The sequence below is a fragment of the Ciconia boyciana genome, chromosome 10, assembly GCF_034638445.1.
Source record: "Ciconia boyciana chromosome 10, ASM3463844v1, whole genome shotgun sequence".
NCBI lineage: Eukaryota > Metazoa > Chordata > Aves > Ciconiiformes > Ciconiidae > Ciconia > Ciconia boyciana.
Window position 1 is genome coordinate 17032842 of NC_132943.1, and position 24549 is coordinate 17057390.

At 39.6% G+C, this 24549-nt stretch overlaps 1 protein-coding gene across 1 annotated transcript; it reads right to left on the reverse strand.

The window, feature by feature from the left end:
- Positions 1-263: 263 nt before the first annotated feature.
- Positions 264-23407, reverse strand: ERCC3 (ERCC excision repair 3, TFIIH core complex helicase subunit). The gene is made up of 15 exons (XM_072874406.1): positions 23290-23407; positions 22908-23113; positions 21320-21556; positions 20599-20648; positions 19091-19226; positions 18716-18880; positions 17552-17756; positions 16191-16505; positions 14793-14977; positions 11394-11596; positions 7773-7869; positions 7472-7589; positions 6096-6214; positions 1847-1999; positions 264-1082 (listed from the first exon to the last, which is right to left on the reverse strand). Exons 1-15 carry the CDS (start codon positions 23306-23308, stop codon positions 948-950), a joined length of 2343 nt encoding a protein of 780 aa, XP_072730507.1. The 5' UTR covers positions 23309-23407; the 3' UTR covers positions 264-947.
- Between the last annotated feature and the right edge of the window lie 1142 nt (positions 23408-24549).

The following is a 24549-nucleotide window of genomic DNA, read 5'->3' on the forward strand; positions in this document are numbered from 1 at the left end:
TACAATATTAAGCAGTTATTTAAAAAGTGTTTTTCTGCCACAAATCGCCACCACCTCTCCTCAAATTTTCTAGAAATATACTGCAGTCTTCATTAACAAAAATGAAGGTTTTCCCCAAAATTCCCAAACTCAGGAATCTTTCCTTCACACCTCTGCTTCCAACTCACCTTATGACAAGTCAAAACTCTTTTTGATTCAATAACCTCCGTAGTGATGCTGCACTGTTTAGCAGTTACAATGGGTTTACTGCATGGTTAATAAATAGAATATAAATGACAAGGGAAACAGCTTTTATTTCAGCAACTTTGCAACAGTAGCAAGAAAAATGAGGAAAAAGGAGCAGAGAATTTATATTTACTAATGCTTTCCTTGACTTTACTTTGGAGACAGAGTCACTCTTTCTTCTTTTCTTCGAACTTGAAAATATTTCCAAACAATTTGTCAGAATTTTAAGACAGGTTAAGTATAAATTGGCCCCCAGTTTAAAAATGTTATGTAAAGTGCTCCTATCAGGATTTGTTCAGCTCAATGAATGACTTTTATTTAAGCATTTTAAAAACCAGTATTTTGTTGAACAGACACAATAATCAGATAAATAATGTTTCAAACATCAGTACAAACTTCATTTACAAAACCTTTCCAGAATTCTTCTGAAAAAGGGTCTTCAGCTGATAAAAATAAATTCTATTAATTACCCTGAAAACCAGACAGGTATAATCAGGATCCAGTCACTGGATAATATCTTTCCTGTGGTAAGATTTAGTTCCTTTTTTCCTTTCACATTCACCCATGAGAGCACATATATTGCTAAGTAAGTATGTGGCTATACAGATGCATATAAAAAAAAGTCTTTTAAAGGACCTGTCAAAACTTTCAACTCCATAATTTTAGTTATGGGAACAGGTACATGGATCCACAGTTTTAACAAAATGCACACATGAAGGACATCATTTCCGGAAGCGTTTAAATAGTGGATGGATGTGTTTATTTGAAGATGCCTTACTCCGTGAAGAGTGGTATTCCATGTAAACTGTATCGTCCGCTCCTGACATAGAGCTCATTGTGCCCGTACGACGTGACACCTGCAAGTAAGGGGAGAAAAAAACACGTGCTTCATGTGTGATTAGATAGACCAACTCTCACCTACTGATGCCCACTGGCTACTGGGCAGCACTGCTCATTTAGCGACTCTAATGCCAAAAAGCCTTCAAAGTTTTTTTTCTTAGGAAGAATTTCTACAAAGTCACTGCCTGCCACTCACCATAAGTATACAAACATATGCAAGGTTTCATATGGGAAGATACCTTGTAGCTTGATTTTAACTTATGTATCAATAAATGTTTCAGGCTATTTATTTTTCTTATATCTGTTACTGAAAATGTCAAACTACTACCTACAATAATAGTACTTCTCTTGAAAATGAACAAAAGTGGCCCTTATGCTTCTGCCCTCTGGGCATGAGGAAATCAGGGCATGACTCAAGGTGCACAGTGCCACCACAAAAGAGTATGTGCTCTGACATATGTGTATCTTAAAAATGTTTTAAAATATTTTAATTGCTTGTGACTTAGAAGATTTACTTCAAAATCTGTAACAATAGATCTGTCATCTTCTCCCTCAAATATGATGGGGAAGGACATGAATTCCATGTCTAACTTGTTTCTAGTGCCCAACAAGTGAATTACTCAAATAGCTAAGCGCTAATGCAGCTTAAAAAATTAAATCTGTTCTCCAATGTTTCACAAAGATACTAGGGCATCAAGGATAGCATCACATTTAGAATTAAAATGGAATGGTCCAGTTCTGTCACATTTATGGTCATCCTTTTCAAAGCATTCTTCATTACCTGAGCTGACTTGGAACCATATTCTCCAGCGACTACTTCCTCCTCGGCATCCAGGTCAGATGCTTGCAGGACTTTCTGGAGAAGCTGCTGCTGTTCTTCTTTCGATGAAAATGAAAGTTCTTCTTCTTCCATGCCTGCAAGCTTTGTTATTACCTAAGAAACAGAGCACAGTACAAGGTGAGGGCTCTTCCTCCTCAGTGTTAGCTATTCAAAACCAAGACAAGGATTTCTGATTCCATATCCTGTTGGAACTGCCTTCAACTTTTATTAATGGTCTGAACAGCTTAACACTATGGATAGCACAGATACATATAAAATCTTGCTAAGTGGTGTACATATATATACACGCACACATTCCTTGTTATATTCTAGCTGGAAATGCAAAATACAAACCTTTGGGGGGAAAAAAAAAAAAGAAAAGAAAAAAGAAAAGCTCTGGACAGAAGACGTCAGACAAACACTGTCTATACCGGCTTTACCAAGAACCTGACCAAAGCTCATATAGCTCAAATGCATATTCAACTTACTGCAAGGTTAGCTTCATGCTGTGGGCTCTAGATTTGTCTAGTTTAAGAACTAATACTTTATACTTAACAAAAATAATCCACTAGCTTTCCAGACACTGAGAATTTTAGCAATAAACATTGAGGAATATGGGAAAAAAAACCCTCTAACACATTGAGATGTATGATCAGTTGTTGAGAGACAGTGCAGCAACCTGCAGCAAAGCATCAGCAGCAGAGAAAAAGGATTCTTTCAGTGTTTGTATACTTAGACACAAGATAACTTTGCTGTTATGCTTGTTCTCTTTGAAATTCTTAGTAACTCATTTTATCACCATGGATGCAGGGCACATGCCATCTACTGGCAATATAGTGCCATATACTCCATTAGCTGAAAAACCTCCTCTTCTGAAGAACTGAAAAGCTCTCAAGTTTCTGTTATAAAGTTTACAATAGGCAGCATGCTTTCTAATTAGAGGTATTTTGAAAATTTCACAAGAATTTTTCCTGCAGTTAAATGCATTCTGGTAAGCATATGTTTATACATGAGAATCTCAGTTTTCCCACTATGTTTTCAACTTGCAGAGGTTTTGAGAAAGACATTCTAATTCAACCATTTCCCTTGATTACATAGTGTTTCCCCTCTTTATCTTCCCTTTTCAGCTTAACTCTGGAGTCAAAACAATTAGAAACTAACTACCTCAGTAATGTGGGCTGGATCTGATCACAAAGACTGATAAAACAATATAAATACAGCTTAACGCAAAACAAATCCACATTAGATGCAAAGTACTGTTTTTGAAAAACAGGGTAGTGAAACACTGGAATGAATAATCAGTGTTGCGGGCTGTTGTCAATGGCAATTTCTAATTCGAAAATGGATATCTTTCTGAGAAATGTCCTAGCTTTAAGAATCCATTCAGGGAAGCAACCTGTCCTACTTACTATATGGCTATGGGAATACTACGGTCCCCCTTCTTGTTTATTTAGAAGCACATGTGCTATGATCACCTCAAAAATAAAGAAAAAGGAGTCACGAGAAGCAATTTTAAATTTCATTAGCCTGTTTCCAGTTACGGTTGCAAAACAGTGCTAACGTCATTCACAGAACGGAAAGAATTCCCACTGCATCATAATTTTATTAAGCTGTTCAACAGATCCCAAGTTTAAAGTTATCCCCAATTCTTTGATACAGTGAGGAGTTCTGCTACTGGTTTAAAATTTAATATATCCTACATTCAGCCTCTAAATAAAAACACAATACAGTAAATAACTAAACTATAGTTAGCTAACCAAAAAAACCCTCTAGATAATTAGACTCCAAGCAGTAAATTGTGATGATAAGGCTCCTATTTAAGAAGCAAAGACAAAATAAATGGTTTAGCAAAAAAATATTCCAGTCCTCTTTTTGATGAAAGGCAGAGAATGGAGCTATCGAGAAATGGCGAGAAGAAAGTAAGTCCTAGAAAAAAAAGTGAAAACTGTTACCCATTTAAAGGAGTAATGAATTTTCAGTAATTTAGGCGTTAGAAACAAAAATTCTGAAGGAGAGGACATCAGCACTGAAATAATTACCTAAAGATGAGGTAGAGTCTCCATATTTGGCAGAATAAGAAAGCAAACATCTGCTGGGAATGACGTATACATAGTTGATCCTGGCTTGGAATGAAGAAACACAATAGATGGTTTCTTGGAAGTTTCTTCCAGCCCTGTTATTCTTTGATGCCAGCTACGACTAAGGCTCAAAGTTTGGCGAACAGAAGAAAATAGATATTCTAACATTTTGTTCCCAAATTGCAAATAAAGAACATTCCAGTACTGGTCAGCTAAAATGTTGCTCCAGATTCTCAGCTGCCACTTGCACTGCCTTTTTTCCCATATTACACCAAAGTTCCTAGGACTAGGTCTTCCTTGCAAAATAAAATCCCTCTATTTTAACCTCTTTCTTAGTTCTAAAAACAAAGGCATTCAAATATAAGTAAAGGGATTTCTCTAATCTTCTTGGCTATAGCCACATAGATGCATTTGCTGTAATTAGTTGCAGCTTAGTACTGATCTATAATTTTGTCAAAATACATTCACTACAAAGCAAAACAAGGTTTTTACCTATAAAGACTGTGACATGTCTGTTACAGTGTAAGGACCCCCTTAAAGCTCTCTTTAATACGCCAGTGATTACAGAACAATTATTTACTTCAGCATAGCTGCAGTTCAGAGAGGTTATACCCATAGAGATGTCCTGTACTGCATGTATGCCCATGAGGAAAAGCTCTTAAATAGCTAGGCTCAAGTGCAATCCAGCAGAGGCTGCTTGCCCTTGCACCTCGTGCAATCCTTGCACGATTCTGTCAATGCCATAAGCTTGAGCTTGTTCCCTGAGGGCAGATATGGGAGCCTTATCTTTTATTCTACTTCTCAGCAATGTTTGTTTTTGGGAACACTTCTAATCAGAGCAGTAAACTCCAGTTTTGTAAAGGAATAATTTACCTAAAAGCAAGAGCTATCATGACACTCTGTTGCCTTTAACAACCCAAAAGATGAGCATATGGGGCAGCCCATGGATTAAAAGAAAAATAAATGAGATACACCATAAAATCTATAAAATAGAGAGCTTTGGTGGAGTGAGATTTTATGTTTGGAAGAAGACGACATACAGAGATGCATAATAAACTGAAGTACAAGGAGTGAACAATTTTCAAGTATGTCTGGAGAAATGAGACAGCATTAAGCCCTTTACAAAAGGGAAACTTCTGACTTTCAAGTCAAGGCTCTGTTACATTGTCAACACTGAAAATGTTCTCTATTTTGAGGAGTATGTTTTAGTTGTAGGTAGGAAGATTTCTACTCTGCAGTAACAGTCTCTTCCTGCAGTAAATGCTGTCATTTCTTCATCAATTAACATTCAACCCATTCATTTTGGTGATATACTCCATTCCATGCAGAGAAAATTACAAGAGGAAGGTCAAACTGTTGGTGGAGGCTAAATAAGCACAGTCTGAAGACCTCCATTAGCCAGAACAGTTTCTGCTAACGCAGAGCCACCGTATCAACATGTCTGTATCCTCACTGATTTTCTGTACCACTGTGCAGGCTTTGGACAGCACCGTGGAAACGGTGCACAAGATAAGCGTGTGGACAACAATCCCTGAAAGGTATTTCTCTTGGAATGGGTTGCTAGACACTTCAGACACCTAACTTCATGATTCCCAGCAATCAGATGTATGAATGTTGGATGGATGAATCCTGCCTGTTGTATGTTGTCTTTAGCCATAAGGAAAAATATATTCTCCCCATAGTGAAATACGGCTCTGAGACTGGAGTTCTTTGGAAATTATTTGTGACTTGTGATGTTTTGGAAGTTTTCTGAATTGCTGCTGGCCACTACGACATGGAACACCTAGCAACAATGCTTTATGCACAACCAGTATGATAATGTATAATAGGCGGCCTGCACAGATGGACAATTGAAGAGCATGAATATAAACCAACCATGCAAATAATGTTCTGCTTCACTCCCCAGCAGGTGCTTCGTTTGAAGTTAGAATACTTACCTTTCTAGAAGCTGTACTAAGCTACTTGTATCTACCCTCATAGTAATACAGACGATAAAACAATACTGGAACAGTTCTTGCATGTGAGCAAAACCTTCATTAATACATTCCATAACTGGAATTCTCAAGTATTTGACCTAATACTGACATGAAAGAATATGAAAATTATATTCTTAGGCCAAAGGGACAAGTTACCTTGAAGCTATAACCTTGATCTACAAGAAACCGTTGTCGCTTCGTTGAATATGCCATTTCCTGAGTGTCTTGAGATACAAGAGAATAAAAAAAGGCATTGTATTCCTCTGCAACCATGCCTAGGAGACAAAGACACCGAGTGATTAGTTCAATTTGGAACACTGCAACCAAGAACAAAAAAGGACTGAATACTGAAAACAGGCATTTAAATAAGTTGTCTCTCCACAAAAACAACCTGCAAAGTTTAGCTGCACCCAGACCTTACACAAACTGACTGACAAAGTACACAGCACGGAAATTCCTACTCTTGTTCTTAATAACTTGAGAATGGGTGAAAAGGAAAAAATGGAAAAGGAATTGTAGACTAATACAATTACACTGGTGCTCTGAGAAGAACCTGCTTCTTTATTATCCTAGGCAAGGTGAAAGATAAAATTATTAAGTCTATTATGTAAAGAAGAAGTAAAAAGTCAAGAGCAAGGATTGCAACACACGTCAAAAAAGTTCAATAGAAAAAGACAAAGGAAAAGTTTTATCAATGTAAACCAGTGTTTGCAGTGTTTTTGCATTAAAAAAGGCAAGACAAAGGTATTTAGCTAAGAATTCATAGGGCTATTTGAAGCCCAGGATATACCAGGCTGCACATAATTTATTTTTTTAAACTTACAGTCCTTAAGATTGATTACCCAAGCAGCACTGGGTTCTCTTCTAAAACCCAAGGTTTCACTAAGACTTTGTTAATTCACTAACAAGGGTTTCATATGCATTTTCAAACAAAGCCTCAGCTGTAACAAGCACAAACGGCCCATAAAATAAGTGTATGCAGATCTTAAGTGCAAGTACAAAGTGTTTTAAGAATCATTTTTCTCAACAAAAAGCTCCTTAGTTATGTTTTGCAAAAACACAACTCACAACTACTTGGAAACCAAATCCCATTTTTTAAAGAAAGTAATCTGCAGTATCAAAAATGTGCTTTCTAGAGACTTGCTTTTTACAGTAATAGTACAAATTTTTAAAAACTATTTCATGTTGAGGAAATTATCAAGGAATGTGTCCTGGTTTTGGCTGGGCCACATTAATTAATAATTAACTCTGTGCCAACCGAAACCAGGACAGAATGAAAAAGTGAAAGAACCACCAAAGAACAAAAAGTCCATTTTCCTTCAGCTTTTTTTGTCCTTTGGAAGTTTTCCTGACACAAAGCTTTACTGACCCAGAAAATGCTTCATTTTCATTCACTGGTATATAGGCATATATTCTCTTTGACTAAAACATAATCCAAGGACAATATAAAGAAGTATCATGAACATCCAGTTTCTCTGCAATTCTATGATACCATGATCCAAGGCCCAGAGCCCAACCACCACCTCATTTACCTTTTTTGGCTCTCAGCACTCGTCCCAGTCTTTGAGCCTCCTGTCTTCGAGACCCACCATGGGACGAAATCTGAATCAGAACATTGGCTTCCGGCAGATCGAAGGATGTGTCACCTACCTATAACGGAGAAGCAGCCTATGAGCAGTACCTTATTTCAATATATCATAAACAAAGACTTAATACAAAGTACACCTTTGTGAGCTGCAATACAAAGATGTCAAATGCACAACATGCATGTATAACTTAAATAAAGTTCACTCTGAAGATAGGTAGAAGGACACACTGAATGTCCTCACTTACCTTGGAAATGAAAATAGTGTTGATTTTTGGATTGTGCTTGAAGTTTTGTAGAATTTGCATTCTTTCTCCTTGTGCAGTAGGACCATATATATAAGGTCTGAAAAGAACAGAACATATGCAAATTAAATCAATTCAAGATTTCTCAGTCATTTCTTATGAGGTACCAAGATGCCATGGCAGGGAGCACAGTATGCATTTGAACTGGTATAAAAACAAAACAGATTTTGGTACAGCTTGCAGTCTACTTTTAGCTTGTTTGGCTCTTTATGGCAGCTACCCAGTTGTTTCTGGAACCCTTTGCAGCAACCCAGTCTGCCAGAAATAAATTCTGACAGTTATAAATATTTTGCAATTACGTGCACCAATGAACCTGTATATCAACAGACTGAATACATTTGCTAAGCCTACATGAAAGACTAAAGGCAGCTGTTAAAATAAGAGATTTTTTTTTCCTCAAATCTACTGATTTAGCACATTGACAGCTGCAACCTTTGCTTCCTACTTAAACGCTTGAAAATCCAGGCTTCTCTATCAATGATATGCCAGGTGTCACAAGCTGGCTGTTGGGTGTTGTTCTGGGAAAATTATTTTTGCTTTTGAAGCTAACCTCTTGCCCCTCCTAATACCTTCTGAACCTACTGAAATGAGAACGAAGTCCCAAACGTTCCATGGCCACGAGCAGCTCACAGTGGCATTTCACCTAAGGTTTCTTACATTTGACGATGTATCACTTGGAACATTTAATACCTCAATCCAGAAGGCTCACACAAACTCTCAGTCACCCACAGACTTCATGAGTAACTTGGGTTACTATGAATTTTCCAAGATTCTCTCTAGAGTCTGGGTGTTTTCTTCCTGCCTAAGCAAAGTTTTTAAAAAAAAAAAAAAAAAAAAAAGCTAAAAACAATGAAGCCCACATAAAAAATGAGCGGCATGCAGGAGTGCATAGCCACTGCTTTTTCATCTGTTGCACTGCTTTTCCAAATGCTCATTAACAAGCATCTCCAAATAACAGGAATCAAGTTCTACAATTTCTATTTTGTTCACACTTCCATACGTTATTTCTAACACAAGGAAGCAACCCCATATCTTTCATTTAACTTTTAATATTGCACATACATGGGTGGTAGCCGAACATAAACATGCAGTGCACATTACTAAGGTTTTCTATTCTTAGCAATTAATTACCGTGTGTTGGCTCCTCTTGCTTTCTTTACTACAAATTTTATTCTAGTTTTTCTTTTACTAAACAATCCTAGTCACCTCTAATCTAATTCTTCTATTTAGTGTATTTAACCAATTTTTAGAAAAACACAACTAAAAAATGAAAGTGGCAAATGAGTCAACTCTGAAACAATACCGTTATTATTCAATTAGTAGCATCCAGTAATATAAAGTAATAATATAAAGTAATAAAGCCTTATTTGAAATGTCATTTAATATTTAAATTATTATTTTAATCCCTAACAAAACTTAAATGGAAGACTTAAACTGAAATTATAGCATTTGCGAGCCTTCTGTTTCTTTTAAAGCCACCAAGAAAGGGTTCAAACACATTTTTTTAAGAACAGAATAACCTAGAACTCCTGGCTATCAATCCTGTATTTTACCCCCTTCCCCAATCCTACTTCACAAAGATTCATTAACACATATCTGAGTACTTTCCTGAACCTAGAACACCCAATGCTAGACTGATTTTTTTTTTTTAAATGACCCCTTTTCCTTACTGCAAAATGATATTTGAGGGATCTGCAAAGATAAATCCCACTCCCGTTAACTGACATAACTGTCAAAACCATAGAAGCATAGTCCTTCAGAAACAGGGATTTAAGCATATTAATAACACCAGTAAAAAGCTATACGACACTGGATGACAGACTCATGACAGAGTAAAAGCTGGATAAGCAAATCTGAATTCTGTGGCCCTCAAAACTATAGTCAAAATAATTCCTGTCATGCACATGGCCTCTCCCTGCCAGTACCAAGGGAAAGGGGGGGTAAGGGAGGAGCTGGCAGAGGCAGCCAGACGATGGCCATCTCTCCCTCCATCCAGGAGCCCACCCACCCTACATGCTTGAATCAGGTCATGAGAAGTGCAGGGGGAACTGTCCTCCTGCCAGGCCAGCACAGGCCAGGCAGACAGCCTCGGCCACCACCGCCGCACCTGCTGGGCTGCTCTCTCCTCTTTACACATATCATTCTTGCCCCACCCAAACTAACAGTTCCCTTTGTTTCAGCATGCTCATAGCAAACTATGATAGAAAACTCTCTGGTTAAAATAGAGACTCCTTCACCTTTATCCAGCACTGCAAGCCTCCTTTCTTTCTAACACTGAGAGCCGTATAACCTGGAGCTCCGTACATGATGTGAGGAATAGAGAATTCACTCAAGAACATGAAAAGCAAGCACCTTGTATTTCTTCAACTGGTTTTCCGGACATGCTTCTACAGCGTCTATCCCACTTAACAACTGTTGTGCTACTTAGCAAGCACCCCCTCCCAGCATCACCTCTGCTAAAGGCTTTTTCTGTGGTGCACTGAACACTGCTAGAGACATTCCAGAGGCATCATTACAGCTAATCTCTGTCCAGACGGATTAAAAAAAATGATGAAAGAGACCACGGGTGTGGGAATTCATCCAGCACCGTTAGCTCTGCTTACTATTTGATGTCACAGCAAGCCAGCACACCATGGCTGTTAAACTACAGTGAAAACTGGTCATGAATTTTGGAAAGTGTAAAGCTTCTTTGTGGTTTTGCTAAGAAGTACTGCTGAAATTCCTAGACATAAAATCCTACACAGTCAAAATGCCCCACAGCTTCCAGTAAGCAAGGCATTATTTGGGCTTGTCAAAGAAAGGATGAGGCCAGCTTCTACGCTTATTTTCCCCAGTAATTGCTCTATGCCTGATCAGGGCACACACTCTCCCTGATCATCCCTCCCCAAACCCCACAAACACACTGATACTAACCCCTCATTAAACTCTATTTGTACCACCTTCTGTAACATTTTAGAGTCGCTTAAGGTAGCTGAGGAGCTCATGACAGCAAGATCCTTTTGTTTTTATTAAACGATTACAGTAGTTCTAGGCAGGGCACTGGTACAGCACAGATCCCAAAAAAGTTTGTCTTAGATTTTTTAGACAAGGTTAAGACCTTTTGAGAACTTGAAGAGGAATGCCCTGGGTCCCAAAAGACCTTGAAAGATCCAGAGAGTGTTTATTTGACAACCTTCGTCTCAGAGAGATAGAGGAAGCTACTGTCCATTAAAGAACTAGTTCTAGTGATATTTTTTAAAGCCCTTCATTTTTCCACTGTCTTTTAATAATAATAAAATGAATGGAGAAATACTAACAGTCTTTCACAGAGATCTTGGATGAAAACTCCTCTGAGACAAGTGCTAAACAGAGGTTCTTTTCAAACAGTTCCACACCAAAATAATGTTGCAGTGCCAATAAAATCCATCCAATAAAACACCCTCCCAAGCTCCTTTTTATACAGGAGGATTAGAGTTAAATCAAAGAATTACAAGAAATACCTAAAGACTACTGAAAGCTGTGAGATTACAAGGCAATTTTCCAGGAAGGAGGAAAACAGTGCCATTGTTGGTTGTGAACACTTACTTCCCAAGTCTGATTGCATACTCCTTCAGTGCAAACACATTGTCAGCAAATACGATGATTTTATCATTCCGTCGCTCATGAAACTTAATCAGGAACTGGCATGCTCTGAATTTATTTGGGTTCATGGTGTACAGCAGTATCCGTTTCTTTGTTTTGATAGCTACGTATTCTCTATAAAATTCAGGTGACATTGGGCACCAAACCTAGAATTAAAAAACATACACACACATGAAGTAACCCTCTGTTATTTATTTATTTTATTCCCGTGGGAATTGAAAAGATATCAGGGGGATGATAACGCATTATAACTTTCTGTATAGTGCAGGCTACAAATTTTAACACAGTAATTTCTGTACTAAAATGAAAGATACCAATTGGTATAGTCTCCAGCACTGCCAAACTGTTTAACCTCACTAATATTCTGGCCTTCCAAAATGCTTTGGCAGTGAGATCCATGACAGAAATAGGCAGTGGAATTTGAACAGGACTGGAAGATATTTCCTTTATGTTTCAAACTTAATATATTATTTTACTGAATGCTATTACTTTTTACAGAGCAATGATTAAGGGAATGAACTGTCTGTGTAATCACACTGTCACAGCAGTCAAAGCTTTTTCCATAAAAACTAATTTTCATCCATATTCTGAAAGCTGAGACACATTTAGTCTTCATTACAAAACAAATTTACCAATCCTTTTTTCATACACCCACAAAGGAGTGACCCTCATGTTAACAGCTGTTGAGTCTACAACTTTCAAAACACTAGGACTGATTAGAAATTTTCAATAGGTTTCCCTGAGCAATTATTTTATTATGTAAACACATATCATCATACTGCACAAGTCTAGGCTTACTATTTTTTCTACTGTAGCATGAACACAGAAGAAATTATGAATTTAAAATTTTGTGCTAATGCAACGATACTAGCTATAGCATATAATGACACTACCTATAGTGCATATAATTTAGAAAACATTCATTATGCTGTATATGGGTTATTCCCCCATATCCATTGCACAGTACAATTTAACAGAATACTGCAAAGAAAAGCCTCTTTCATAACCATTGTTCAGCTAAGGAAGTTATGTGACAATTTACAGGAGTTTATTTAGAACAACCTGAATTGTTCTGTATAGTTAAGAACAACTTTTTTTGTTTCAAAACATTTTTTCCAGTGAGTTAAATGCTAGATGAGGCTTTTTTCATCCCTTGACTACATTAACAATAAATTTGTGCACTGAATAGGCTCCATTGTTATTGCATGCTGTCTATATGAAAGATTTAAGGTTCTTAAATCAGAAGAGAATATTTCAAAGTTACAATGAGATATGAATACTGAATATTTCATTGTAGTAAAATAATTCATCTATTGCTCAGTGCCTCTGACTACACAGCAAACAGAATATATTTTGATTTGTATTTGCACTCTTCTGGATTTGGAAATGGATCAAATCTACTTCTCACCCCAATGCTCTTTTCATTTTCACATTTTGCAAGATGTGCACTCCAAGCCAAAAACTTAGTATGGGAGCTGGAAAAGGGATTATTTGTAAATTACAAAACTCTGAAAATATAGCTAAAGAACAGCTTTATTCTCTTTTTTAAAACGTCTTTTAACTTTTTTAACTGTGCTGCTCGTTCCCTTTTAGAGCAGTGCAAGAGTAGTACCTGCAGTGACCATGGCCTGCCTTATCACACAGCAGCACTGCCCTCTCTTGCCACCTGGAAAGAACCGCACTTAAAGAGCAAACCAGACATCTTTCTTGGCTATGGGGAATAAGACAAGTTGATTAAAGATGCTACTTCTCAACATGTCAAGAAAATCCAAACAAATATGCAATGCAGTTGTGCATGTATTAGACTTCTTATTTACCAGCCATCAACATTGCCTTTTTTGATTCTTTGCTTTTGGTAGTCCCATTGAATGTTATTTCAAAACATTGGCCTAAAGAATATAAACTTGCAGAATTTTCATATCATTCAGAACTACGGTAGCCCATGCTTCACTTCTCAATGTCTAAAGGGCAGTTCAGGGACTGAGAAGAATTATGCTCCCAAGGCAGAATTAACCAAAGTGCCTAAACAGTCAAATTTGAATTTGCAGACTGGTTACTCTTCCTTCAACCTAGTTATTTTCTAGATGCTCTTCACTTGCATTCTGTTACTTAAAAACAGTTGTGAGGGTTTTTTTCCTTCTATAACCTCCAGTTTGCACAAAGTTCAAAAGGAGAACAGCTGACCTGCATCTGCATCTTTTATTCCAGTACCAGAGCTAGGAAGAATTGCATGAACCTAGCAAGACAGGTTTTTAAAAAAACAAAACAAAACAAAATAACAACAAAACAACACCAAAAACCTCATAAGCAATTAAAAAAAAAAAGGGCAAAAAAACCGCCAGGAAAAACCCAAGACAGTTAAGTTATGAAACTCCACCATAGCAAGTTGTAGCTGCTAAAACTTCCATTCAACGGGAGTCCGGACAAGTTCATGAAAAAGAAACCCACTGATGGTTACACAGAACCACGTAAAGCTCATAAATGATTGAGGGCTTGGAGAAGTATCAGGAGAAGCAACAGATACATTTGACCTGGTTTTATAGTCTTCCCTAAGTATCTTAATGACAATTATCAGAGACAATATATTAAGTTAGACCTTTATCCTGACCCAGAAAGGTTACTTTAACGTTCTAATGTGCCTGTGTGAAAGGCTGCTGCTTCTCTGATACTGGATTTTTATCTCATCCATATGCTGGAAAGAACAGAGGTCACACACCATTATTTCGGAAAGAAATAGGAAGATCCAGCCCTGTGTTTTCAGTTTTCACCCTCCTGCATTCAGGCTTCAAATAAGCAACTCTCTTCTTATGGTTTTTTTTTCAAGTTTCTACTATCCTTCTTTGTTTTAAGAGTTACAAGAATTTTCCTCAAACGACTACAGACTGTCTACCAGTTGAAGTCTCTAAAAAGCAGCTTCCAGCATACCACCTGATGTTATGCTCATCATAACACGATATTACAATGTTATGCTACCACAGAGAACTGAGCTTAAGATACAAAGTCAAGTCAGACAACACGAATGTCAACTGCATCAAACTAGGTCTACAATACTGCAACCACTGTTCCCGTTTCCAAATGCTGACTTGGAGACAGCTGATCAACCACCACAAACCCCGCAAAGAGAAAGAGTGCTGAAGTCACCCTGAAGAACATGTGGCTGCTGGATTTGCCACATGTTCATATTGACCAGCGACAGCCTTACCTAAGCTACAAAGTAAATGAAAAGTCATAAGGACACCTGTTTTTCCCAGTTTAATACTTAAAATTGTATACATCTTCCTCAAAAAAAAAGTTATAAGCATACTACATAAACACTAGTAGTACCAAAAAGCAAAGCGTCACCTCAGCACACTGGACTTTAGCAATGTAGCCACTGTTCTGCAGCTCCATCCAGTTGGCTTCATAGAGCTTTGGTCCGATCAGGAAGTTCAGGTCAACAATTTTATCATCTTCTCTGACCAGGGTGGCAGTCAGCCCCAGTTTACAATGAGCTTGTACAATAGTGAGCACACGTCTGAACATTTTCGCTAAGAAACGCAAGACAAATTTTCTGTTTACTTTCCTGAATGGATTTAGAAGACAAATACTGCAACTTAAAAAAACACTTTCATCAACTCCTGAACAAAAAGCAAGCACAGTGTTGGGAAATTTTACCCCGTTTCACATACACTTCTAACAAATCTGTGTTACAGCAAAACTTCACGCTGATTGCAGCTTTAGTTTACATCTTCAGTGTACTCTGAAAATCCCAGTAAACCTTCTGGCATCTGTATTATTTCCCATTTCCCCAAGATAAAATTAATATACCCAAAGGTTACATGGCTTGTTTTAGGTCACAGAGTATTTCATAGAAAGAACTATAACACAAGGACTCAAGGCTAACTCTGCCACATTCAGGACTTCTAGTATAAGGCAGAATTACTCATCTTCAGTATTGCTAGAGATCCTGTAACTGCAGAATCTGAAGATACAGAGGAGATTCTATACCTTAATTTTTATGAAACCAAAAAAGAACAAAAGTGAAAGAGCGGTGGCAGCAATATGCTACTTTGATAAAATGGCAGTTAATCATCAAGATCTACTTCTGAAATCCATCACTTCTGTAGACACCAACTTGTATTCAAATGAAATGAGAACAAGGTAGAGCAGCTAACAGAATCCTGGGTGGTATTTTTAGCCAGGATTATTCCACAGACACTTTAATACTACATTATTGCTTTTCAACAGCATAGATCTCAATTATGTAGTAACTTCAAATACAACAGCTATTTCTGGACAGTAATCACTATGGTTACTCATACTTTATTGAGTAGAAATAGATATTAAAAGCTAGCCTACAATGTCACTACATCTCAAAAGAAAAGAAGGCAGATGAATTCCTCTCCTGTTCAATTTTGTCTACAGCAAAATTATACAAATGCAATTCAAGGATCTTAATAGCACTTTATCAACCTACACAGAAGGAGAAGGCACTTGTATTTTACACTGCCATTACAGAAAACACAATGTCTAATTTGAAGGATTTCAGGAAACTAATAGTCAGCTAAACTCTGTAGTATCAGGGGAAAAAAAAAAAAAAAAGAAGTAGAAAAAGGCAGTTTACTTGTCTCAAAATCCTAAGCCATGGGTTTACTCACTATATTAATAATGAGAAAGACGGCAAAAAAACACCACTTCTAAAAGAGCACAGTAACATCAACAGTGTATATAACATGAAAGGTTTGCACACCATTTCCTTACCAGGGATAGTATGTACTTCATCAAGTATCATAAGGCCCCACTCTTGACTTTTAAGCCACTCCATTACTCTTTCTGCTTCCCAGGATCTTTTTGTCGTGTGTCCCAACATGGAATATGTGCTGATAGCAATAGAACAGCCAATGGGCTTGTCTTTTGCATCGGAAGTGAACCGACATATCTGACTGTCATCGATGGTGGACCACATCTTGAATTGGGCTTTCCACTGCTCTACAGACACTGCAGAATTACCAAGGACCAGACACCGCTTGCGGACAGTACATGCAGCTGTCACTCCAACCAGAGACTTGCCAGCACCTGCAGAGGAAGAAGAGTAATATTCACTAGTCATCTCTCAGACATCACTGGAGTAGGAGGGAAAAAAAAAGAGCAAAGGAAAACAGGAAAACTGTGAGAGGATATGAAATCATGTAAAGGCAAATTCTTTGTTGTTTCTTTACTGTAATAGTCTCAAAGACATGGAGTATTCACTTCTAAAAAAACAGCTGGATTGTCTACTGGACACGTAACTATTTTCTCAAGAAAATAATTGTAAACAATGGCTTTGCCAATTAGAAGCCATCATTTTAATGCTTTCTTAATTTCAAAAGCATGTTAAATTCCAGGTGGCTACAGAAAGCTTCCCCTAGAGGTGATCTATCCCACTGCCCCCGCCATCTACATTTGTTCCCCCACATAGCAAGTCCTTACATCTTTCCATTCCTCTTTCACGCTTCTCCCAGCATCCCTTACACACTCTCTGAGGCCCTCGCCGTATCTCCCATGTGCCTCCTCCACCCCCAATACCAAGGGCACGGGCACGCAATCTCCTGTTCTCTCCCTTTTCCTTTGCTTCCCATAGGTTGTCCCAGTCTGCACATTCCTCACTTCTGTCTCAAGCTCCCTTGCCCAGAACTTGTGCACACAAGCTCTTTTCTTCCTTGCACTCTCCTTATGCCATATTTGTATTCCCAGTTCCCCCCTGTCTCCCTGTTCCCAACCAAGGAACAAATGATTCCAACGCCAACCGCTTTACATTTCACTGGAAGATCAGCAGAGCTGACTTAGAAGGAACAGTGAAAGCATAAATGTTAATTTGAAGCTACCACAACCACAAATCAGTTCTTCAGTCACTACAGGGATACTGACAGCACTGTTAAGCAGATGCCTGACAGCTCTATCAACTGGGCTCTCCCTCACCACAGCCTCACCACCTACTCACTAAAAAACAACAGGACTCTGCATACTGGTACCCAGAACAGTCCCTACTACTGTTTGAAATCTAAGCAGCTGTCATATTTGGAAGTTACTTTACTACAGGTGAATAAAGAACAAAACCCCTAAATACCAACCCAGAAACTTACCACATGGCAAGACAATAACACCAGATCTGGCTCGCCCATTTCCAAACATCTTCCGTAGGCTTTTCTCTTGATAGGGCCTGAGAACAGCTGTAGGTTTCAGATCGATATTAATATCAGGATTCACAGAATCATTTCTGAAATCATATTCTGCCAGCAAGGGGTACTCTAAATGGATACAACGCTTCTGAAGTTCTTCAATCATCTCCTGAAGAGGAAACAAAGCTTCAGATGGTAAATTCTCCACATCTGAATTAATTTTCTTTCTTTTTTTTTTTCCAAACAACCAGATTATATAGCACCATGTGAAATTACATTTATCTTTTACACTCATGAAGTCTGCAAGAGTTAAAGTTTATTCCAAAAACTTTATTCGTGACCACCCCCACCCCCCTCAAACATTTTAAATAACAGTTGATATTAGAGAGGGCTATTTAGACAGATGGAAGAACATGACGCATTAATCTCAGATGTGTTGTTTATCTGGCAGTGACTAAACTACACCCTGAAGTCCTGCAACAAAGAGTTCAATAACAGACACAAAAGGTTCTGTGTGTTACACAGAAGGACCTACCAAAGCTGCACATCTGTTATCCGGAAAATCTTCATACCCTGGGTAATGCACTTATTCCACCACAATGACAGGTTGATTCAATCCCCAAGAGGTTGTTGGTTTGGGGTTTTTTTAAATAAACAAAATAGCTACTAAGTTATCTTTTTAAAAAATGTCTTTTTCCCCAGTAAGGCATCATTAGAATCACCAAGTCCAAAAACAACTTGAGAAATTTTACAAAAGCTCTCTGAAGGTCAAGCCAGGATTCTGCTCCAACCTCCAGCTACCCTTCTCAAGCTATGAAATCAGAAGCATCAAGAGTTTCTTCTGCAAATATGAATCACAAACAGAAACAGAAAAAAACCCCAACCACAAACCCAAAAAGAACTATGTCTTGTGGGCAGGGAAGGAACAATACCCAGTCTGCCGCCCTCGGTACTGAAGAGGAAGATCCTAAGATTTTGGAAGGCAAAAGGAAAGAAATGTTCATGACTTCCAGTGATCTCCCCTATCAAACAAAGAGGCATAGTACTTTACATTAAGTTCTCATGCTTATTTGCAAGTCCTGGGCACGCTCCCCAAAGCTACAAATGCAGAGACTAAAATACTCATACCTGCTTGACTTCAAAAGACACTGTCTGCGTTTCCTCCTCCTCCTCCTCATCTTTGTCCATCTGTTCATAAAACTCAAATAAGTCAGCTGGCACATCTGGCTTATTCTGAGCATCTGTTCCTTGTGATGTTGATGGACCAAAGCCACCTTCACTAGATTTGGAAATCTGAAAGAGATGGACAGGAATTTTCACCAAAGGTTTCATGAGAGACAGCCCCCGTCCACCCACTAAATTTGGGCTCATTAAAGAGGTACAGATCATTGCTGACAGAAATGAAAGCAATTGTTCATACAACAAACAAACAATAATCACTCCGAACTACTCAACAGTTTATCTAATGTTAATTCAGTCACTTTAAAACATGCCCAAACATACCGCTGATTTACTTGTGAATGTCTCTGTAATGAGCTCTGTTTCTTCACCCTCAGCATTTCTCAGGCGACAGTCTCTAATAACATGGTCCTGCAGAAGCTGCTGAATGACATCAGGGTGGGTACTTTCCACGAAATACCTAAAATTAAAGAACAAAGAAAAACATTTTTATGAACTAATCAACTGAATAACTTACAAGAAGAGTGGCATAGACACTTAAATATATAGCTATCCCAGATGTACTCTCAAGTATCCCATCTTGGGGGTGGTAATTTAAAGGAATTACGGCAATCAAAATTTTTGAAAGATGCCTCATACCAAATGCATCATGTACTTTGCAGTTATCCACCTTGCTCAAATCTTCTCTACCATAACATGAGTGGGAAAACTCCAGCACAACTGCCTAGAAAGAGCTCTCACATACATGTCTTATTTGTGACGTGTGACACAAGTCAATTTTTTTGAGAGTGAATTGAGGTGAATCTGTGAAAACACTGGATGTGATGTTTTAAAGTCCTGCCCACAGGACAAAAAAAAGCCCAAAAGACAAAAACCCAAAACCTCCAAAACACAAACCATCTAAAAATTTAAATTAGTGCATCCTGAAATTGTTTCTCTCCCTGGAGATTCATCAATAATGATGCTGGTTGGAGATCACAGTTAAAATGTGAGCCAAGAGAGACTTAAGTCTGAACTGGCATGGGAGAAATCTTTTTCTCAGAAACACCTAGAAAGAGGACAAAAACCTGCTAGTAATAGTAGTGTTAGTTTTACCAAAGCAGCAGGTTCAAAAAAGCAGCAGCACAAGCAGAGCATTAGATTATAGTCCCAGGGCTTATCTATGGCTGTCGTTCAACAGAAAACTTTGCAAAAGAAATAAAAGGAGAAAGATAAAACAGGCAAGGTGCAGATGTCAGCTTCAGATTTCTGCTGTCTCTCCCTTCCCTCTCCCTACCTCAGAATCACAGGTTTATATAGAATTGGTCAGCTCTAAACTAGCTGACCTCTCAAGGTCCCTTCCAAAATTATCTTCTGTGTTTAAAACAAATGAGATTCAACCCAGCAACAAGCACACACCTCTTGCCAATGGATTTGCTTAGCCTACCTGAATAATGGATTACAAGTCAGAATACACAAAGCTGAAGGACAGCTATGGAAAAACTTTGCTAAGCAGGCTCACGTAAATTAGGAAGGAAGGAATGAAACAATTATCTGAAAATCTTAAGGTTACGTGGCAAGTCCAAGCAATAAAGAAACAAGCTAGAATATCAAATTCACAACCTACTTTTAAAAATGTAATGATAACCACTAGTAGCTCAGGACAGCCAAACTGAATTAATTGACTAATGTATTAAACACTTTCAACAACTGAAAAAGCAATCTTGTATTGATAGATGCTACACTCAGCTGGCAGCTGTAAGACTCAACAGCTACTGAGATCGCTCATTTATGCACAGCTGTGCATTTGGAAGACTTCCTGTACCACACTAGTTAAGGAAGAAGCCACTTACCTGTTATGTTTCAGTACCAGCTTCACCTTCCCATAGCTGACAGTACACAGCTACAAACGAACAAGAGCAGTCATTAGGAATATGCAAAAGAGCGATTCTACGTTTGGGACCAAATGCTGCAATGCAGTTTAGGCCTTCGTGGGGGAAGCATGGTATCATAAAACATTTACTTGCAATGTTGTTATACTTATGGAACAAACCTGAAAAAGTATTTTTAGAACACGCACACATCATCTCACGCAGGAGATCAGGTTTTATAAAAACCGATACTCAGTTTTTATACCCAATTCCAGTCTGCTTCCAAGACTGCAAGAACATACTAGCAGGATAAGGTAAGCTATGTTTTATAGTGCCTGGCTATTGCAGACTGCTTCCCACATTCATAGTCTTCTTCCAGAGCAAATCTGAGAAAACTTTCCCCACATCCAACTCCTACTAGCTGAAAGCGTGTACACAGACACTTTGGTATACTTTTTTTTTTTTAAAGCCATAAACTGCACCCAGGATATATTGTGGAAATACTATTTGTGTAATATATGATAGAAAAAAACCAAAAAATAAGATAAATCCTCTGTTCTCTTGAAACAGTGACAGAATAGAATAAGATGGTAAAACCAATGAATTAACAATTAAAAAAATAAATTAATTAAGCAGAGGCAGCAGAGGAAAGGCTTTCGCTAGTAGCAGTAGACATATTTCCAATACAATAAAATAGTCTTACCTTGATAAACTGAATTATTCCATCTGGGACACCAGTCTTGCTCAGTTTTTGTAAATACTCTGTGATGTCGCTTGTTTGTAAGCCAACACTAACAGCAGCGTACAGCGAGTAAGCAGTCAGCTTGTACTCATGAATGTGCGTCGGTCTGCACACAGGCTCAGCAATGGCAACCAAAAAATCCTGTGCGTATTTGTAAACTGGAGAAAAGGCTTCCAGAAAAATATGGCCATCAGGAGCCTATAGAAATAAAAAGAAATACTGAAGGCGCAACAGCGTTAGTTGAACAGAATCAGGAATTTCCTATAAATGAGCCATTATGATATACAGACAGTCTGCTATTTAGGTAGTAAAGCATCATAGGGTTTCAAAAAAAGCGTTTGCCCTAACAATGAAGTTACAAGAAAAAGAAGAAAGGAGACACAGGAACATACAACTTTTGTCTTCTGAAAGGGTCCAGACATTGATTTGTTCGTGTCCCTTCTATGGCACCAAGAATAAACCACACCCAGATTGATTAAGCTTTTCCAGATTGACATCTTGGGATAGTTTTTCTTTTTTAACGCTAAGAAAATGGCTTGAGCAGAGGCAAGCTTCCAGCCCCATTCCCCTGAAACAAAACAAAACTCCTCACTCATTTTACGCAGAATGAACAGAGGAAGAGAGATGGCACTTGTGTGTCACAGCATTCAGTAACAGATGCCCAGAGGATGCTGGCAGGGCAACCACCTCTTCTCTACATGCTTGTACTACTAGCCGTGTCTTGGACAAGTTTATTGATGTCCCTTTCAGGGCAGAGAAAGCAAATAGTACTAGTTACAGACGATAAGACCAGCCTGTCTTAACACTGTTTAATTCCAACATACAAACCCCATTGCTGCGTCACTGCAACAACAGATCCTACTTGTGTCGTTAGCCAACGCAGTCACTTCTACGAGCTATTTTACCTCCCTCCCAGAAACATCTGGCTCAAGGTGCTTCACTGCCCCGTCCGGCCAACGGCACACCCACAGCAAGGGATGTCTGACAGAAAGGGGACCTGCGAGGAGACTGCCGGGATGGGAGCGCATCACCCGGGCTTTCCGAGGGGCTCCCAGGCAGGGGCCGGCGGCGTTGTCTCGGGCGGCCTCACGCTGCTGGCAGCCCGGCTGTCCCCGCACGGGCGCTGCAGGGACCGACCGCCCTCGCCCCCCCCCCGCCAGGACCAGAGCAAACCTCACTTTGAGCTGCCAAGGCCAGCCGCAGGAGCAGGCTCTCTCCACCCGCGCACACAACCTTTATCCCGGCGTCTCCACTCGACTCCAGAGAGCGGAGCGCGCTTTGCTGGACGGTCTGCAGCACAGGCCCGGCTTCTTCATGGGGGACAAAGCCCACAGGCGGGTCCCTGTCAGTTTCCCTTGCAAACCTCACCGGTAAGGGGCCGATTCGCAGCAGCCTGGTCCCCACCCAGGCCTACGGCCCGTTCTACCCAGTGACCACCGCAGTCGGCAGGAGCCGCTAGCCCTGCAGGGAGGCGTGCGCGCCTTCACCGACCGCCCGAGGCCGCGAACGCCCGAGGCCGGGCGCAGCGAGGCCCCGCGGCCGCACGTACCACCCAGAGGGGACGCGAGGAGTGGTCGGCCTTCAGGGGCATCTGCTGCCTGTAGTCCTTCGCCCCGTACTCGTCCACTTTGGTGCCGCTGTCCTCCACCTGCTTCCCTGCCGCAGACGGCACCGCCTCCTGCGACTCCTTGCCGGGAGCTTCGTCTTCATCGTCTTCGTCGTCATCGTAATGGCGCTTCTTGGACTTCTTCTTATCTGGGAGCAAAGCCCGAGCTGTGACGAGGCGGCACGGCCGCCACCCGGGCCCGCGGCCACCCCAGAGCGGACCTCCCCGCCCCGCTCTCCCCCGGCTCCGCGCCGCCGGGCCGCTCTCCGCCGGGCTCCCCGCCCCGGGCTGCCGCCCGCCCGCCCGCCCGCCGCGGGCTGCTCACCCCGCTCCTTCCTGCCCATGGCCGCCGCGCAGCGCCCGCCGCACGCCAGCGCCCGGCCGGCGCGTCACTTCCGCCGCGCGGGCGGGGAGAAGGCGCGGAGCGGGCGAGACGCGCCGCGCGCCGTGGATTTTCTGTTCCCGGGGCCGCCCCCGCCGCGGGGGGAGGCGCGGGCGGGCAGGGCGCGGGGCCTCGGTCACAGCGGGCAGCCGCACCCGAAAAGAGAAGGGGAAAGGCACAGGAAGGTGGTTTGGTTTGTTTTTTTTAAATAATTAAAAGATAGGATTCCGCAAAGCACATTTTAACGTAAAAAAAACCAAACAACCCACCACACAAAAAAACAAGAAAAAAACCCGAAACAATTGGCAATTCAGGTACAAGAATTCATTCCGCAGTGCTCTAAAATACAAAATGCTTAAAAGAGAAATCACACTGTTGTCCCTACAGAGTGTTTTAATATATTTCTAAGTACAATTCGTGTCTGATTTTGGAAATACAAATACATTTTGAATGGTTAAAAACAAAAATTAAAAAAATATTTTGAACATCAGCCAGCTGAAAATATATTTATCTAGTAAATCATCTCTCAAAGCTTTTATATATTTAATTATTCTAACTAAACATAGTACCCTTAAAAAACAAGTTCATAAAAATGTAGAAATGAAATTGTGGAATAAGATTACTGGGATGTATATATACACACACATTCAATGCATACACAGAATTACAAGGGGGTTTTGTTTGTCTGTTTTTAAGTTTGGAAGGTTGTTAGACAAACGGAACTAGTAAGCAACGCTCAACTCCTGAGTTCCTCAACCAAGATAACCATAGGCTAATTTTTTAATTGTTTTTATCTTTTTTTATACACAAGATATTCCATGTAAAGCAGCAACAGCAGTGCAGTTACTGGTAGCAACATCTCAAAAGTAATAAAAAAACCATACATCCAGACAGTAGTACATTGCACACACACGTGATTCTCATACACCCATCAACAATTGGTCAGAGTATTAAATCAGTGTACAAATTAAATATTTCCAAAAATGTGCAAAAAAGTCAACGTTGATAGAAAAAAACACCTTTGTGTACATACATTACAAACTGTGCCCAGCATTCAACTGAGAGTAAAAACATTTACAGTGAGAAACTGATAGATTAAATAGAGAATTTAATGGCTACATAAAAATGTACATTAGATCAAGAGTAAATTTACAAATTTTTATTCATAGCTTCATGAAAACTAAAAGCCTACGCTCCAATTCA